The sequence below is a fragment of the Vipera ursinii genome (assembly GCF_947247035.1).
Source record: "Vipera ursinii genome assembly, chromosome: 11".
In the NCBI taxonomy this organism is placed as follows: Eukaryota; Metazoa; Chordata; class Lepidosauria; order Squamata; family Viperidae; genus Vipera; species Vipera ursinii.
In genome coordinates this window covers 10,642,959-10,662,091 of record NC_139524.1, presented here as the reverse complement: position 1 = coordinate 10,662,091, position 19,133 = coordinate 10,642,959, and the positions used below count along the sequence as shown (strand labels likewise).

The window sequence follows — 19,133 nt, the reverse complement described above, 5'->3', positions numbered from 1 at the left end:
GCATATTCTTGTTTCCGTTTTACCTGTGCTGTTCCCTCTTCTGCTTCAGATACGGCAGCTGTGACTACCTTGTTTGCAAGTAGTAGCTCAGTCCCAGTTTATTTTGAAGCAAAATGGCATAGCAACTCATACCTTGGCTGCTGTCAATTTTGATGCCATGTATCCTGTTATGTAAACCTCTGTGCCGGATGTATCACTTTCTCTAGCTTTGTGGTTTTTGAGGCAGTATGCAATTTTGCCTGCTAAAGCCTGTCTGCATGCTCATCAGGGCCACTGTTCCAAGAACTAAAGTGACCAAGTAATTAGCAGAACATAGCCTGCAAAGTCAAGACTATTTGACACTAAAGCTTGATGAATGACATTACAATGTGGACAGTTAAACTGTGTTAAGAATATTTAGTTCCATAGCTCCTCTTGTTATAGAGGAAACTAATCAAGGAAAGAAACAACCTAGAACTAAGGAGAAATTTCCTGACAGTCAGAACAATTTAACCAGTGGAACGACTTGCCTCCAGAAGTTGTGAGTGCTCCAACACTGGAAGTTTTTAAGAAGAGACTGGACAGCCACTTGTCTGAAATGGTATAGGGTTTCTTGCCTGAGCAGGGGGTTGGACTAGAAGACCTCCAAGATCCCGTCCAATTCTGTAATTCTATTTTTTTTTTCTTCTATAGTGCCAGCTGTTGTATCCTTAAGGGAAGTGGTCTCCAAGCTTTCCAGCTTGGCAGCCTGACCCAGTGCGGGAGTGGGGATGTGTGAGTGGCAGGCGCACGAGCGTGTGCACAGCTCCATTTCTGTGTCCACACACGGAAATGAAGCTGCACATGTGAGCAGTCACTTGCGCTCAAGCACGAAGCTCCACCTGTATGTGGGTAGTTCCACACCTGCCAGCAGAAGGTGCTCACAGCACTATTCGCGTGAATGGAGCTTTGTGTATGAGATCAAGCGCTCTCCTCTGGTGCAAGTGGAGCTTCAAGCATGCCCTTGCCCGCCACTTACACGAGTGGAGTTTTACTCACACGTGGTTGCTTATCTCTCCTGTAGCCCAGTTTCAAACAGGCAGCAGCAGGCCGGGGGGTTGGGGACCCTTGCTTAAAGGGAATTGATGTCAAAGATTCAGGTGTACCAGTTCCTGACTCAAGTATGCTTCTTCATACCAATTTCCCAATATTCTGAGTTTCAAAACATATCACCCAGCCGATGAAGACTCTCAGTCATCCAGTCAAAGGTGTTTGAAGGTTGAATCACGGCAACTGGACAATTTTTTTTTGTTAGCTTGAGACATTTCACTGCCCACCAAGAGAAACTCTCTGCCTGACTGGGTTTCTCTGAATGATAAAGCCGCTTGGATGTGCAGCAAGACATCTCAAGCTAACAAAAAAAATGGGCCGGTTGCCGTGATTCAACCTTCAGATATCACAGTCAGAATGGCATGATTATATTCCTTCCAGTTTGAAGGTAGGACTCCCACGGCCTGGATGTATTTGCAAAATGTAGGAATTCTGTTTGCATAGCATCTCCAACTGCCAGAGCTTCACTAAACAAGACAGGTGTGGCTGTCTCACCTATTTGCTACCCTAAGATTAACACTACGCCAAAATCTGTTCCGCAGTTTTCCTTTAAAAGACGGTTCAGTATTTCCGTCTTATTCTCAGAATATTTGCACATTTCTTCAATGGCATTTTTAGGTCTCACTTGATTGTGGCGAGAGTCCAGCAAACCTTGTAGATCATTTTGGTGGTGTGACTCACCATCAATCTGCTGTTGCAAATGCCCCATGTTTCTTGATTTAGAATGAGAACTCCCCCCACCCCACTCCAACCCACTGTTCATTACCTTTGGTACTGAAGGAAAGTGGATCAGAAGTCAAAGGGGATGCTGACCGTGGGAAAAGATGATCGTGCAGTGGAAAAATAGGATGCTTTTATATTCTCGCACAAGGACCCCTCTTTTATAATAAAGAAAAGGGCAGCCTGACCTTATGGTAAACTATTCTTTGAAAAACAAGACAGCAATTCCTTTTCCTGAGAATGAAGTATAAATTAACTTTTAAGCAAGTCAATGAGGCTGCCCTAAATGGTATCTCCCTAATTTGAGTGGAGAAATTCAAAGTACTACCCGGTAGTGCTTATTACTCTGAGCGTTTTGCATCATTTCAGGGCAACCAACACCTATGGAGAAGTTCTTATTCTACCTCTTAAGCATAATTTTCCCGATATGGTTTCCCTTCTTGCTATCTAAGTAGTCTCGCCAGAGATTACGTAGAGGTTAGCAAGTACAAACTGCTACAAAGGTCTCCATAATCTATGAATTCTCCTTAATCATTGGTTCTTCCTGTATAGATTATTAGTTGTTGATAAATTTTACAGCCCAGTTTTTGATCTTTTTTTTTTTTTAGAAATCTCAAAAGTATAGAAGGTGTACGTGATTTTTTTTTAAAAACACACCAAAAATATGTGTAAGTCCTGGGACAGAGTATATTAAAATCACTTTAGAAAAGAGTCAACAAGGAATAAAATAAGGAAAAATAGCAAATAGCTAGTCAATAGTTAATGTGTGGGAGTAAAATGTGAAAAATATGTCAGCAAAGTTACAAAAAATGGCAACAAACAGTTATGGCAAAACCATGTATTAATGAATGGGGCCTATTAGTATCTGATGTTCTCTGCTTAAATGTTTGGATAAAAAAAGACTATATTTTGGATGACACATTTAAGAAGCATATATTAAAAGCAGTGCATTTTTAAAAGGGAATTTTAAGGATGGATTTAGAAGCAGGCACATTAGGGAAAAGAAACACACACACACTTTGCATATTTGATAAAAAATTACAAAGAAAAATGGACGTGAATTTTCCAATTTTAAAAAAAGGCTGGGGTCTTGCAAATATTTCTAATATGCATTTGACGTATGGGGAAATACTTTTAATGGAACCAGGGGACTTCAGATTTTTATTCATATTTTGTGGAAATGGAGTTTCAAATGATCCATGCATATACTTTGCAGTATGTGGATCCTTTAAGATCTCACACTGAATGTCCAACATTTGGCCTTGAACAATACAATTTTACCTTCTCTGTTCCCTTAATATTAGCACACAACTACTGTTTGGGGTGTTATTTCTTACTGAGGTCACACTTCAGTATGTTGAACAGGAGCAAGATATGCCTGTATTCTCTCCGGCCAAATATACTATATAATGTAATAAAAATATAATAGTCTAGTGAAGAAAAGGATCAGGGGTGACATGATAGCAGTGTTCCAATATTTTAAGGGCTGCTACAAAGAAGAGGTGGGTAAACCTATTTATCAAAGCACCAGAAGGCAGGACAAGAAGCAACAGACAGAAGCTTGTTAAGAAAAAAAAATCCAACCTACAAATAAGGAGAAATTTCCTGACAGTGAGAACAATTAACCCGTGAAACGGGATGCCTTCAGAACTTGTGGGTGCTCCATCACTAGAGGTTTTTAAGAAGAGATTGGACAGCCATTTGTCCAGATGGTATAGGGCACGGGTAGGCAACCTTGGCTCTTTTATGACTCATGGACTTCAACTCCCAGAATTCCTGAGCCAGCCAAGCTGGCTCAGGAATTCTGGGAGTTGAAGTCCATGAGTCATAAAAGAGCCAAGGTTGCCTACCCCTGGTATAGGGTCTCCTGCTTGGGCAGGGGGTTGGACTAGAAGACCTCCAAGGTCCCTTCCAACTCTGTTACTCTGTTTTGATCTGTCCTCTTGCTTAGGTCTTGGGATATGCAGCCCTTTGATTTTGATATGCTTTCACACAGTCCTACCTTAGTTCAACTAGAAGCAGTCATAGATTGTTCTAACTAACTTGACGATGCTTCCCCAGCCTCCGAGGTGGTCTCTGTGCATTGTGAGAAATAAATGTTCCTCACGTCCTCTTAAGAGAGCATCTTGGGGTCATAAAAGCCACCAGGAAACTTCTGCTGGCTTGTCACAGCTGTAGTTCGCCTTAATAAAAGCTCTTTATTCATTCGTCCCCTGAGATTATCTTCCTTCTCTTTGCTTAAATGACCCCTCTCCTCATCCCACTTCCCATTTGCTGGAAGGGGAAAGGGGGAGTGTTCCAAAGCTTTTGGATTTGTGCCCTTTTGCAGTTTTATCAGACTTCAGTGTTTTGTAATTTGGAATGGCTCCATGCCTAAAAGAAGTCCAGGAAAAACAAAATGTGCAACTCTGGACAAATGTATCACGCATTACAAGGCAATCGTAGGATTTGAATTAATATAGGAAAGATGGCCTCTTAGCTGACAGGGCATGATTTCAACCTGGAACCTTAAAGGATGAAGGATCTTTGCTGTAGAAATGTCAGAGAATGGACTTCGGTATGCCTACTTTTCCCATTTACACCCCAAAGGTCCTTTTCCAAAAGACAACTGGACTTTCTTGGTTGTTGTTTTTTTTCCTCCTTGAAAACATGTTGCTTCTCATCCAAGAAGCTTCATCAGTTTCTTGAATGAGAAGCCAAATGTTTTGAAGGGGTGGGAGGGGGGGGGAACCAAGAAAGTCCGGTTGCCTTTTGGAAAAGCATCATTTGGGAGAAACATGACCTGGATGATTGAGACTCTTCCTAGACATTTTTCCACTTTACAATTCTTTTTTAACTTAAACAAGCCCCAGGACCAGTCAATTAGGGCTTTGAGACATGCTTCAATCAAACATCCTGAGCTAGCCTAAAGAACAGTGGAACGCGTCTGATATATTCTCGCACCCTTACAAAAGTTTGAAATAACGGCAACGAATTATGTGTATATACTATAATTTTGAAAACCCAAGTTTTCTCACCCCCTGGAATATCGTCTCACACCCTCAGGGGATGCAAGCACCCGTGGTTGGGAACTCCTGCTATACAATGTGCTGGGTTATGTGTGTGGATGGATTGTTTTAGACTGAATTTCGCTGAAAACGTTCAGAGGATTTCTCAAAAGAGCCATTTCTCATATTTTACGACTCATCCCCCAATCATGGGTCACAGATACTGCAGTAAATTTATTTGTGGTCTCCCATCTCCTAACAGAGATTCTGAATGCTTGCATGGATTAAAATAACAGCTCAAGTTAAACAATACATAGAAGCCAACTGGGAGCAGAGCTCACTTCTAACTTCGCCATACATATAACCTAATGACTCAAGGTTCATCTGAGCAATTCTGGAAAAAAATAAAAATAAATATTACACCCATGTTAAAAATATCTGGGATATTTTGTCTTTGACATGCTTTTACTTACATGAGAATAGGGTGGAGGGGAACGGCAGTGGGTGGGAACTTGTCCACTGCACCTTAGTTGTTATCAGCGCTACTTTTAAACTTTAATTTACCTCTCTAACTTGGAATTTTGAATCTTTCCGGAAACAGTGTTTTTGCACATGAATAAATGCCTCTCAAATCAGGTCACCTTCAAATCGAATCAATTTGAAGGTGTCTGATGCAATTGAGAAAAATCCATTCAAAGGTAATTCACTTGGAGCTGTATATTCAAATCCAGTAAATAGACAGGCCAAGCATTTCCTTTATGCAAACAAGTACAAAACAGCCCCCTTAGGGAAAACCTTTTGGATTGTTAGTGTTGTTAATGTGTTTAGTTTTTATAGTTTTAATGTGTGTGTGTTTTTTTTAATGCTGGCTTAATTTTGATTGAGGGTCACCCAGAATTGGTTTGTAAGGTGGATGGCTATATAAGCAAGCATATATATATATAAAGATAAAGTTTTCCCCTGTCCAGTTGTGTATGACTCTAAGGCATGGTGCTCATCTCTTTTTCTTGGCCAAGGGAACCAGTGTTGACCAAAGGCAGTGGTCATGTGGCCAATGTGACTATCCTTTGAAGCACACAGAACACTGTTACCTTCCCACTAAAGTGGTACCTATTTATCTACTCTCATTTGCATACTTTCAAACTGCTAGATGGGCAGGAACTGGGGCTAGTAACGGGAACTCACCCCATCATGCAGTGCTCTGGTCTCAAACTTGGACTGTCAGCTTTCCAGTTGACAAGCTCAGCATGTTTAACCACTGAGCCTTCACCACCACCCCACCACCCCACCCCTGAAAACATATATACAAACTTCCAAAAGCAGCATCCATACAGAGAACTGGTTGTTCACACATTTGAATCCCACCACTATATATAGCCTATTTTTGCATACCTTTTACATGAGAGTTCATGTAAAAATGAGACCCTTTGATTTGCAAACTAGTCTGTACAATAGAGTTTGATCACCAGGATCAGCTGCAGAGTTGAAGCATTTTGGTTTGTTGACTTTCATTCTTTAAAAGGTTTTGTGGTAGCTCACTTTAACAATACCAACAGTAGCAGTTGGTGGCTAATTTTACTCCTCCAATGTCCTAATGGCACTGATTCCAACATTTTACAATGGAAGAGGTACGACTATCAAGATGACTTTGTAGTAGTTTCCCTACAATGTTTGCTCAAGGATCAGCCATTGGAAGCGCTTTAGAAAAAAATATTATGGATTGTCCTCTAGGATAAGAGCATCCTTCCTCCACCCATAGAAATTATTCTAGTGACTTTTTGCCTGAAGAGGGGGAGGAATAGCCACAGGTGACTAATAATTTGCACCTTAGAAGCCATACTCAAGAGCAGAAAATAGATCTTGGCCACATATTTCAAATTGAATACTCCTCGGAGCCCGATTTAGTATGTTAAGCAGAACTCTAATTAGCACTTTAAGGAATGGATGCTCTCTGCTTTGCGAACCATATTCTAGAAGCAATTGTAAAACTGACAATCCCAATTATTTATTTGTTTGCTTATTTATTGACTTGCTTGTCCTCTGACAGTTCAAGGTGGTTCGCATAGGGATATCCCCTAATTTCATTCCCCTGGGCTTTGAGAAGACAATCACCTACTAAGATCTATGACTAAACTGGGATTTGATCTGCTCAGTGTTAAGTCAATGCTACTTCTTCTACCTCATTTCGGATCTCGTTTAGTCATATATAAGAACAAATAAAACTGCTTCTTTCTTAGTCAGGCCCCTGATTTTGCCTTTACTAACTGCTAGAGGTCTTCAGGTTTTGGGATCTAAACATTTTCCTATCTGGGAACTGAATCTGGGCTCTTTGGAATGAGAAGCAGATTCTGTACCACTGAGATATGGCTCTACCCTCATTAGATAGCTTCCCTTGGAGTAATTTTAAAGAACCTCAGGCTTGGGCCAGTGTGTACATATTTGGCTATTGTACGTAAGGGCAAGGAGAAGGTAGAGATATGTATTTCTGATTCTGTGGTTGCCAGTAGTGCATCGATTTCTGCTCTCATGGCCCAAGAGGAACATTTGAACCTTCTACGTGTGTGGTGGGATGTGGTGGCTCAGTGGGTTAGAACGCTGAGCTTGTCGATCAGAAGGTCGGCAGTTTGGCGGGTCAAATCCCGAGTGCCGCGTAACAGAGTGAGCACCTGTCACTCGTCCCAGCTTCTGCCAACCTAGCAGTTCGAAAGCACGTAAAAATGCAAGTAGAAAAATAGGGAGCACTACGGTGGGAAGGTAACAGCGTTCCGTGCGCCTTTGGCATCTAGTCATGCTGGCCACATGACCACGGAGACGTTCTTGGACAAGCGCTGGCTCTTCGGCTTTGAAACAGAGATGAGCACCGGCCCCTAGAGTCGGAAAAGACTAGCACGCATGTGCGGGGGAACCTTTACCTTTACCTTTACATGTGTGGTTCCTCTACCTTTTCATACAATTCTTCAGGGATGCTTGACTTCTGAATGCTGTTGAATTACATCTCCCAGCATCTCACCATGTGGGTCATGATAACTGAAGTTTGGGAGTCATCCTTACGAAGGTTGGGAGAGCTGCATGTCCCAGTGATTTAATATATCCAAATCATAATGGATCAGCTGCAGGGGCGATGGCAGTCATAGATAGCAATGGCAGTCATTTCCAACAGTGAAAACAATTTCTTGACAAAGCAATTTCCTATCGGTGAGACCAATCAACCAATAGAACAGTTTGCCTCTTAGAGTTGTGGGTGTTCCATTGCTGGATGCTTTCAGAGGGGAAAAAATGGACATCCATTTGGATGGTATAAAAACCCCTGTCCTGGGCAAAGGGATTAGATTAGAAGACCTCCACAGCCCTCCAGTCCTAGGAGTGATTGAGATCCTATATATGGAATTAAGTCAACTTTGCTTGGTAGATGACAAGGGAGCATGAAAACCATTGGTGAAATGTGTGTGTAGGTCTGTGTTTGTGTCTTTATGTGTCTCTCTGTGTGCTGTGCTGTGCTGTGTTGTGCTGTGCTGTGTGAAGGTGGCAGAGGAGAAAATGTAGCATTGGTGGTGAAAAGGCAAGGAAAAGGGGACAGTGAACAGAAGCCTTTCTGTACCAAGCAGCATCATTTCACAGTCCTTCCAGCTTCCTTCTTCAGCTGCTGCCTTGCCATCATGGGAGATTTCTATCATGACCCGCAGATCAGTCGTAATTCACTCCGAGCCCTTTGTCTTCATCAGCAAATATCAAAGCCTCCCCATGCTCATGCTTTACTTCATGATTGCCAAGAATATCATCGCTCACCGGTGGGTGAAAGAAACAAATGCCTTGTCCAACATCCTTCCCCACTTTTTAAGTTGAAATTTTCATGATGGATGGTTTGGCTAGCTTTGGGCTCCATCGCCTTCTAATAGCATAGAATAGACCAGGGTAGGATATTCTTTCTCCTGTTCTAGTTACAAAAACAAATTCCAGCATAAACCATGATTCCAAAGGACTGCATTTTTTGCACCTCACAAGCCAACCTATAATACAGCATATTAGACTAGGCATGGAGTTATAGATCATTTATCTTTGAGAATCCCCTTCTTAGATTGGATTAAAAATTATACCTTGGCTACATAAGGAATGGATTCTGAACAGGAAAGCGGCAGTTGTTATTATTTTTAATTGAAATTACATTTTGGCTTGCAAAATAAGGAGTTCTGACTGTGCCCGTCTCTGCTGATTGTATTTTATTTAGACCATATGGATAGTCCTCAACTTACTACCATTTGCTTAGTGACTTTTAAAAGTTACAAGGGCACTGGGAAAAATTAGTTACAACTGGCACTGGCATGTTTCAGCTGTTGCAACATCCCCATGGTCACATGACCAGAATTCAGGCACTTGGCTAACATCATGAATTCATTATGGTTGTCGAACATTCCTAGCCAACTCCCAACAAGCAGAGTCAATGGGGGAAGCCAGATTTGTTTAACACCCTCATGATTCACTTAATGATAACTGCAGTGATGCAGTTAGAGCCACGGCAAGAAAGGTAGTAAAATTGGAGACAATTTGCTTAACAATCGCCTTGCTTAGCAACAGAAACTCCACTCCCAGTTGTGGTGATAAGTCAAGGACTATCTGTATTAGTACTAAAAAGGCAATATTCATCCCAATGCAATCCATATTCCAAAGCCTTTTGAAATTTACTGATCGCATATTCCAGGTGCCTGCTGACACTGTTTATATCATATAAATGTAGACACAAACATAGACCATATATATAAATATGAAATACTTCCAAGCAAACACCATCCTGGTTTCTGATCCATATGAAATAAACTTGGGGTTTCGAACAAGCAGCCTTTTGAGAAACATATAGGAAGATGTGTAACACAAGTGACATTTAAATAGCCTTTGAATATCTTGTTCCGTGTATACATTTGAAAATTATTTCTAGAGCTAAAAGCAAAATGGAAATCTTCTAGTCCAGCCCTCTGCTTAAGCAGGAGAACCTACACCATCTCAGACAGGTTATTACACATAAAAATTTTATTTAGCTAACCTTCCCCAGCATGGGAACCTCTAGAAATGCAGACTTAGATATAACCATTGCTGAGAATTCTGAGTGTTAAAATGCATGCATCTTGAAGTCATTCAGGTTGACTTTAACCAGTGTCATTAATTACCAGTAGAAATCCCATTCTAGTGGTTGTTCAAGCCACGGTTTCTTAGGTAACTTTTCCTAATATTGTCAACATTCGTTTCTGCTCAGTACAAATTTTGGGAGTTGTAATCCAATTTATCTAGAGCATACATGTTTGGAGGAGACTGCATAAGTCAATTCTGTTTCGTTTCCATATAGACCTGCAGCATTTTAAAATGCCCTAAATTACACTTTAAACAAGCACTTTTGTAATATTTTAGTAAAGTTAGTAAATAATGTCATTGTAACAGGATAGCAACACTATGAAGGGAGAATTATAACTTTAGCATCGCTCCCATAAAGAATGAATCAGGCCAGTGTGCTTATATATACACAGCCTCCTTGTGAATTTGCAAGCTGTTCTTTAAGTATTTTGCATCTTTTAAATAATGCAAAAGAGAAAGAGAGATTGAGAGAGAGAGAGAGACTGAAGACTTGTGAAAATACTCTACAAATAGATTTGGCAACTTCCAGGGACAAAGGGGAGGTGGCCCAAAGATTGAAGAATTGACAAATGTTTCACTGAGGCTTTTCATGAGACTGATTATGACATGGGGTCTACCAACTTCACTGTTACCCTGCGTGGCCAATACATTTGATAAATAATAATTTTAGGAGGAATTACAATTCACTCTTTTCAAAGATAGGTAGAGTCTATTGCCATATAAACCCCTTACCCTACATTTTTCACCGGTTCTTATTTATTTTATTTTTATTTATTTTATTTTATTGCATTTATATACCGCCCTTTCCCTGAGGACTCAGGGCGGTTTACAGGGAGTTAAAAATCAACCATACAAAAGTTAAAACCCAATTTAAAAAATATTAAATCAATGAGATTGAGATTGGTGGGAAAAAATATGTAACAGAGTGAGTGCCTGTTACTCGTCCCAGCTTCTGCCAACCCAGCAGTTTGAAAGCATGTAAAAATGCAAGTAGAAAAATAGGGACCACTACAGTGGGAAGGTAACAGCGTTCCGTGCGCCTTTGGCGTCTAGTCATGCCGGCCACGTGACCACGGAGACATCCTCGGACAAGCGCTGGCTCTTTGGCTTTGAAACGGAGATGAGCACCGGCCCCTAGAGTTGGAAATGACTAGCACGCATGTGCGGGGGAACCTTTACCTTTTTATTTAAAAGGATGAAAAGGTGATCTCTAAGAAATTCTCAAGGGTGCTGTTCTTGTTTTACAAGCTAGCCAAGAGCTATATATAAATATATACACATTTTTTTTTCAGAGATCTCTGCCACTTGCTTCTTTCTCATGCTTCTGTTAAATCCCAAGGGAAAATACTAGAAAATAACTCTTCCTATGGGTTTTTTTCAGATGAGAAGTATGGGCAGACAAAGTGAGAAATGGCATCACAGAAAAATATATTTATATTTTTCATCAGCTGAAAAATATGATGGAAGATATTACAACCATACTGTATTACAGTATAACATAGGCAACATACTTTCATTTTGGTGACCAATTCAAGTGCTTTAGACCTGTACATATTTTTTATGGTCATTTTATATTTCTTCCTAAGTGCCAAAACATCCAGATTTCCAAAATTCAGTACAGATCAAAAAATAGAGAGTCAGTTCCCAAAGGAACACAGATAAACCATTATAGTGCATAAATGCTACTCAGAATGAGCTACAAATTGGATATATCCCAAAAGATCTTAAATAATCTTTAGGAAGTAAGCACTGTATCAATTTAGACAGAACAAAAACACCCAAGGTTGATGAAGAAAAACCAGATTGATTTCAGTTTGGTACAATGTTGAAAGCTGGTATATTGTGATGGTTAAAAATGTGAGCTATAAGCTGCAAGAACCTGGGAAAAAACCCCTCCTTAGGCCTTGATCCTCTTCTGAATAAAGATTATCCTCCAAATTCACAGTTATGGCCTTCAATCTGTGCTCTAGCAAGGCTAATGCAAGCAATAATTTTCCGCTGTAGACAACTTAGAAATCTAGTCCTAGCATCAAGCCAGGAGACTGTAAATGAAAATCTTCATGAAAGCAGAAAAAGAAAGTAGCAAGCAATACCCTACAGACTAAGGATTGAAAGATGGCATCCCTTAAAACCCTGGTGGGTTTAAATTGTTTTTTTTTCCTACTCTGCCTGTTGTACAGAAAAGACAAGGCTATAAATAGTCACCCATCTCTTGCACAATTGATACTCATACACACAATGTATTCTCAGGAACTAGAAATAATTTAAAATATCCTATATTATTTTACCAAAGTGGCGGAGATTTCTACTTCCCTTAGAACATGCCAGTGAATATTGCAATTGAATTGTATTTCCCAATTAAACAATTATTTTTAAGAGTTTGGCTCATCTTCTATTTGTTCTCCTAGAACAAGCATTCAGCACAGGCTTCCATTTAGTTGAGACATTTGAATCCAATTTTAAGATGCACGAGCTTGCTCATAAAAAAAACGAAAATGAAACAATAATCAAGTAACACGGCAACACTCAATCTAATCCAAGAATCGGCAGGAAACATGAAATCAGTCATATGAAAATCAGAATGCAGAGGTTTTTAAATCCCACCTAAAAAAGTAAACTAAATAAGGCCATTTCCTTCTTTTCTCTTCTGTTGTGTGGTTTAAATCAGAGGTCCTCCAACCTTTTTAGCACCAGGGACTAGTTACATGGAGAGAGGTTTTCCACAGAACGGAGGGGCTGTGGTTTTGTGTGCTGCCTGCATCCCGCAGATGGGGCTTTGCTTGTTTGTGCGGCCCGGTTTCTGGCATGTGGCAGCCCGGTACCAGTCCATGGACCTGGGGTTGGGGACACCTGGTTTAAATTCATCCAGGCCCAAGTGGTTTGGGAGTTCTCCCAGATCAATATAGCATAAATGCAGTGTGAAACCAAGATGTTTACTGATGTTCTGTTTCCTCCTAATTTGTCATCAGGTCCCCCATTTAATACTAAATGGAGTCTAAATTCTCTGCATTCTCCTCATCTCCTAAATTCTGAGGAGAGAAGTTCCCCCAGAATGGGTTCTAACGTGAGTCCGAAAGCTCAGAAGACTAAAACTCTGGTGCCCATAGTCAACCCAGATTGGATCCTTCAATCTAATCCTGGGACACATACATTTGCCTTCATTCATGAGAGTCTAAATTCTTAGGGGTAGGCCTCCAAGATGGCCAGACCAATGCTGACAACCATGCCTCCAATTCTGTGCTCTGCTTGTCTGATTTCTCTGCTTCTGTTTTTCTGGAGACAATTGGGGTGTGTGTGTGAAGAGAAGGCAAAAAATGAGATCCGTCAAGGAGTTTGCTTCCTATAGTTTACAACCACCTCAATGAACTATTTTCCAAAGTGAGGGAAAGTCACTTTGGAGTCTTAGCCATATCCACTACCTTTGTTAGTCCCGAGGCCAGTAAAACAATTCCATCTTGTTTTGACCCTATGCTACTAAAAAGCAGTGGGAGGTATCAAAGATTTGGTAGATTTTTCTCAAGAGAAAGTGTCAAGAGTTCCAACTAGCAAGCCCAACCAAGTAAACACCTCTGAGACTTTTCAGGCTCTTCATGCAAAACTTTATTGAGTACGCCATATTGGCACATAATGAAAGTAAAACCAACTCTGGCCAGACCCCACCCAGGTAATGATAGCAAAAGCTCTTTCTTCTTCCTCCTCCTCCTCATGTTGCCCAATCAAGTTGAAATATATTGTTGTGGGAAAGAATTTCTGGATCCTGGCAATTGTCCTTGGTTCCCGCAGTCTGTTCCCTTAATCTGTTCCCAGATGTGTTGGCAAGTTGAGAAGTAATGTCCAGGAGAATTGAGACTTGACAGAAAGTTCTATAAATTATTTTTTTTCCCCTGCCATCTATCACTCAAGTCTTTACTGGAACCAAACATAAGTGAAATCATAGTAGAGGTGAAATTCAAACCCAATTATCCTCATTTTTGCAGCTTGTTCGCCACTCTATTATATCAGCTTTCACTAACCCGGAAGAGAAGTGAACACTCAAAGAAGGAAAACAAACATCTACACAGCTTTGCTTTAGTTCTTTAATATCGCAAGCCCTCCCCCCCCCCGTCCCCAGAGTTTCCTTGTTGTAAGATGGGCAGCCAATGAATTTTACAAATAAATAAGTAAATAAAAATAAATTCTGTGCAGGCGAAGCTTCCTTTAAGAACAGCAACAACAGAAATTCCATAACGTTTTCAGAGAGTGTTAAGTCTCGAACAGGCTGGATTTTATATCTAAAATTATATCTAATTTTATATCTTTCATTTATATATATATAAAAAACAAAAAGATATCAGTTTATGCATCGCATGAATATACTCCTCCTCCAGACAGTCTGATGGTTTATTCTGTTTTATTTTGTTTTCCAGATAATTATATGTATGTCGCTACTTTTCTATTCCTTCTTAGTCTGAATAGTTGCTTTGTGATAAGAAGATTATTTTTTTCCTTTCTCCCACTCTTTATTATCTCTTCTGCTTTTTTTTCCCTTTTGTTCTCTTTTGTTTTCTTTCCTTCCTCCCCCCCATACCCCCCATTTCCCCTGTTTTAGGTTTCAGAGAAATTATGTTGAATCCAATAACCCTTCCTGGACATTCTAATCCTCTTAACCATCATGGCATTTATGTTGAGGATGTCAGTGTTTATTTCAGCAAAGGACGTCATGGCTTTTAAAAAGAACAAAGCAAAAATAAAAACAAAACTCACACACAATCAACAGCGCAAAAACAAAAAAAAGGCGAACGACAAAAAAAAGTTAAATAAATTTTAAAAAAAACAAACAACCCTCCTGGAAAAGGTTCCTTGTTTCGATGTCAAGTTTGTCGGTTGTGCCCTTTGAGAATTATGGGACACTTCACAAAAGCATGGTCTGTACACAGATCAAAGCCACACCACCAGGTAGGATTGGACCTCAGTATTGCATCCTGCTGGAAAAACCAAGGGGGTGTATTTTTTTCTTTTCTTCCTGTCACAAGATCAAAGGAATGTTCTCCTCTTCTGCTGGTCCTCGTCTTCTTCTTTTTCTCCATCGGTTGCCGTGTTGCTACAAGGCGTAACAGGAGGAAAAAGCAGAGCAACATTTTGTTGTTGTTGTTGTTGTTGTTTAAGGGGGGGGGGAAAAGATAAAAAAGCATCAAAGGATATACCACAACAGTTGCACTTTGCCTTTTTTATTTTTATTTTATTTTATTTTTCTTCTCTAAAAATTAACAAGACCCAAGCAACTGACCCGAGTCCAGCCATTTTAGATGCGTTCTTTTCTGCCTGGGAATCCTTGTGACATCACGATGTTCAATTAAGACCACCCAACTCTCTCTCTCCCTTGCAAGTAGTCAGGTTACGGGGAGAATAATCCAAAGCAAGAAGAGAGGAGACTACAGAAGATATTTTAACAGAGTGAAGAAGGCCCTGGGTAAGAAAAATAAAATGAAGGCGGCCTCCTCAGCTCCTACTTCTTTCCCCCCCCCCGGTCCTTGTATCCCATCTAGTTGTAAAGCTATCGTACCAGAACCTATATGGAAAGCAATCAAGGGAAAAGCTGGGCTGTACTTACCCGCCCCCCCCTCAAAAAAAAAAAAAGAAAGAGATAATGTGGTGGCTTTGTTTTGAATACAAAATTTTTGTAGGATGATCTTGTTTGTGTCTGCGCGTGTGAGTGTATGTGCCTTTTATGCGTTCGACCTGCTCTTCGGCTATCTCAGTGTTCCGTTTTTGTATACCAGCCTCTTCCCTGCTACTTGTATAATGGCTTTATCTGGGGATGGGAGGTGTGTGTGTGTGTGTGTGTGTGAGAGAGAGAGAGAGAGACAGAGAGAGACAGAGAGAGAGACAGAGAGAGACAGAGAGAGAGACAGAGAGAGAGACAGAGAGAGAGAGACAGAGAGAGAGAGAGACAGAGAGAGAGAGAGACAGAGAGAGAGAGAGACAGAGAGAGAGAGAGAGAGAGAGAGAGTGCTTGTGGGATGGTGGAGAGGTAAGGTGCTCCTGGACTTCACACCTGGATGGATGAGGACGTGGTGTTGCAGATCTCAACAAGTCTAGGGACAAAAAAAGAGAGAAGAAAATACAGAAGAAATCCACAAGTTTTTTTTATTTATCTCAGAACTGCAAACCAACAGTCTTTTCTGCCTTCCTGACTCATTTTGCCTCCTCTTCCATCTCTTTCCATTAATTTCTCACCAAGTTAGAGATGTATTATAATTCCGTCATACACCCTGAATGTATGGTTGGCTCAAGGCATACAAACTAAGCAAAAGGAGATTTGAATAAGACTCTTGTCTTTGGCATCGACACAAATATTGATTCTAGACTCAGATCTCTCTCTATATATCTATATTCTTTTTTTTTCTTTCTCGCACCTCAAAACCTCTGCAATGGAAGCAGGATCTCCATCCTGGAGAAAAATATCTCTTGTTGTTTTTCCCCCATTTTCTGGATATGGAATGATCAATATTAGATAACCTCCTTCAGAGTCTTGGTTGAATGTAGTGATAGAACATGGGTAGAATCATAGGGCTGGATGGGATCTTGGAGGTCTTATAGTCTAACCCCCTGCTCAAGGCAGAAGGCCTTACAGCGTCCTAGTTGAATGGTTGTCCAGTCTATTTTTGAAAACCTCCAGTGATGGAGCACCCATAACTCCAGGAGGCAAGCTGCTCCATGGATTAATTATTCTCAGTGTCAGAAAATTTGTCCTCCTAGCTCGCTCCTTAATACGCTTCCACCCATTCTACAGGAATAAAGACAAATGCAAAACCTGGAATAGCAAATATGTTTCCTATGGACACTAATGCATTCTAAGGCAACTCTCTTGGTGCTCCAGACTCCCTTACCCCACATTATTTATATTATCATTATTATTTCATTGAAACTAAAGGTGAATCTAGTACAGGTGGTCTTCAATTTACCACAGTTCATTTAGTGACCAACAACACTGAAAAAAGTGACTTATGACCATTTTTCATGCTTATGACCTTTGCAACATCTCCATAATCACATGATCAAAATTCAGATGCTTGGCAACCGGTTCATATTTATGCTTGCAGAGTCCCGGGGTCGTGTAATCCCCTTTTGTGACCTTCTGACAAGCAAAGTCAATGGGGAAGCCAGATTCACTTTACACCCTTGTTACTAACTGAATGACTGCAGCGAGTCACTGTGGCAAGAAAGGTCGTAAAATGGTGTAAAATTGACTTAACATCTGTCTCACTTAACAAACTGAAATTTTGGCTCAATTGTGGTCGTAAGTTGAGGTCTACCTGTATGCTGTGAAATTAAGTATTAGACTCCAGCAAAACGTTTTATCTGCTTCCAAGATCTTCTGAGCCTTCTAACCATCTTAGAAGTAAAAAATAAATGTTTATTGTTGAAGCTAAATTTTATTTGGAAGAATACCTATCTCTTTGGAAGAAATAGTTAACAGCTTGGGGTAAGATTAAGGATTGTGATTGGGAGCAACAGTACAACTTTGCCTTTTGATGAATTGATTTTGAGTGGCTGCCATGCTCATAATTTAGGAATAGGCAAGTTCCCCAGGACAGCCATTTTTTAAATATCCCATGGCATCCTCTCCAAATTACAAATATTCTCACTGACTCCGAAAGCTGTGTGAAACTGTTATTAAGGAGAAGTGGTTAGACACCTAGACCAAAAGTATTTGTTTAGATTTTTAGCTTGTTGCAGAGAATTATTTGAGCCATCAGATTTGCCAAATGTTTCTGCAGTGCTATATAGCTTCCAAAATTGCTTATCCTAATCAATTACTCTCTTGGGGTAAGATGAATGAAGACTGAAGCACTAAGACTGAAGATTTTACGAGTCAGGCGTATTGCAAAGGCATTTTGTCATTATGGGGTTTTCTTTCACACACACAAAAAATGGCTGGAATGTCTTTTTCTGCAAATTGCAGAAGAAGTTTATTTATAAAACATATCACTTTATTTATTTTCTTGCTGGTTTGCTCAAATAATCAAGTCAAGTGCAAAAGCCATGGATAGCTTTAACAACCTGGAAAAGTAGCCTCACGAATTCACCTGATTCTTAAGCTTGAAACAGCAAATCATTTAAATAAGAACTGAAAACCAAAATTGTAATGCCACTATAGGTTTGCTTTTGTCAAAGCAGGGTATGTTGGAAATTAACATAAGCAACTGATCACTAGCTGGGGGTTGCATATATATATATTAACTTTAGACCTAGGCTGAATCCTAGCTTGATAAATTTTATATATATATATATATATATATATATATATATATATATATATATATATATATATATATATATATATATATATATATATATATATATATATATATATATATATATATATATATATATATATATATATAAATTTATCAAGCTAGGATTCAGCCTAGGTCTAAAGTTAATTCAAGGCTAGATTTCTGGTCTTGATGATGCTATTTGTAAAGAATGCCATTGAACTCACTGCCGTCAAATTTGAGCTCCTTGTTTTCCAGAGTTTTAATAGACGTGTCCTACTTTTTCTTCTGAATAAAAACTGGAAGCACACTTTGCTTCTACCTTTCAAAAAGTTTTATTTTATTGTGTGTAATGTTAAGTTCCATCTGCCTCCAAGCACACAATGGTGTCTCATTTTCTTTATGTATAGCCCGCTATTGTGGGTATTTAAACAATTTTCTAATGGCAAAGTATTGAGAAGAAGGAGCCTGGAAAACTGAGCAGCAGGTAATAATTCCTTTATTTGAAGGAATTATTATTATAAAAAAGGGTGAGATGGATGAAGAACCAAGCCTTGGGCCATCAAAATTGGAGGGTTTAAGTTGCGAGTCTTAAGAAAGAAAGAGAGAGAGAGAGAGATGGTTTTCAATTTTAATTATTGTAATCATTACCTCATTATTGAATAAGAATTCTCCCCCATTCCAAATCATTTTCCCCCCTTCTTTCCATGTTCATCATATTGTGCTATGAAAATGGGAAAATCCCCTTTCACAGAGACTCTAGAGGTCTTTTATGTCTAGTTTCTTAATAAACACTTTATTTTCTAATTAAACTGCTGCACTGACTCTTTTCTTGGGAAGAACAAAAGGATCAATAAATTTCCCAGCAACGTGTCATTTATTCATTTTGTTGGCACTGTTGGTAATACAAAGGTTTGCATTTTTAGGAAGAGTGACATTTCTTGAGCTAAGGCTTTCCTCTGCCATTTGCCTGGTGCAA

At 39.7% G+C, this 19,133-nt stretch overlaps 1 protein-coding gene across 3 annotated transcripts in view; it reads left to right on the top strand.

Annotated features, from left to right (window-relative positions):
* Nucleotides 1-19,133, top strand: part of NTRK3 (neurotrophic receptor tyrosine kinase 3) — a gene marked incomplete at both ends in the record, with an annotated part of 356,788 nt that overhangs the window by 244,186 nt on the left and 93,469 nt on the right. The window contains one exon of one of the 3 annotated variants that reach the window (XM_083371340.1): nt 14,485-15,133. The exons of the other annotated variants lie outside the window; for them this stretch is intronic. Within the exon in view, the coding sequence (XP_083227466.1) occupies nt 14,485-14,606 (122 nt within the window). Of the gene's footprint in view, nt 1-14,484; nt 15,134-19,133 lie in introns of those variants that run through there. 3 annotated transcript variants of the gene reach the window in all.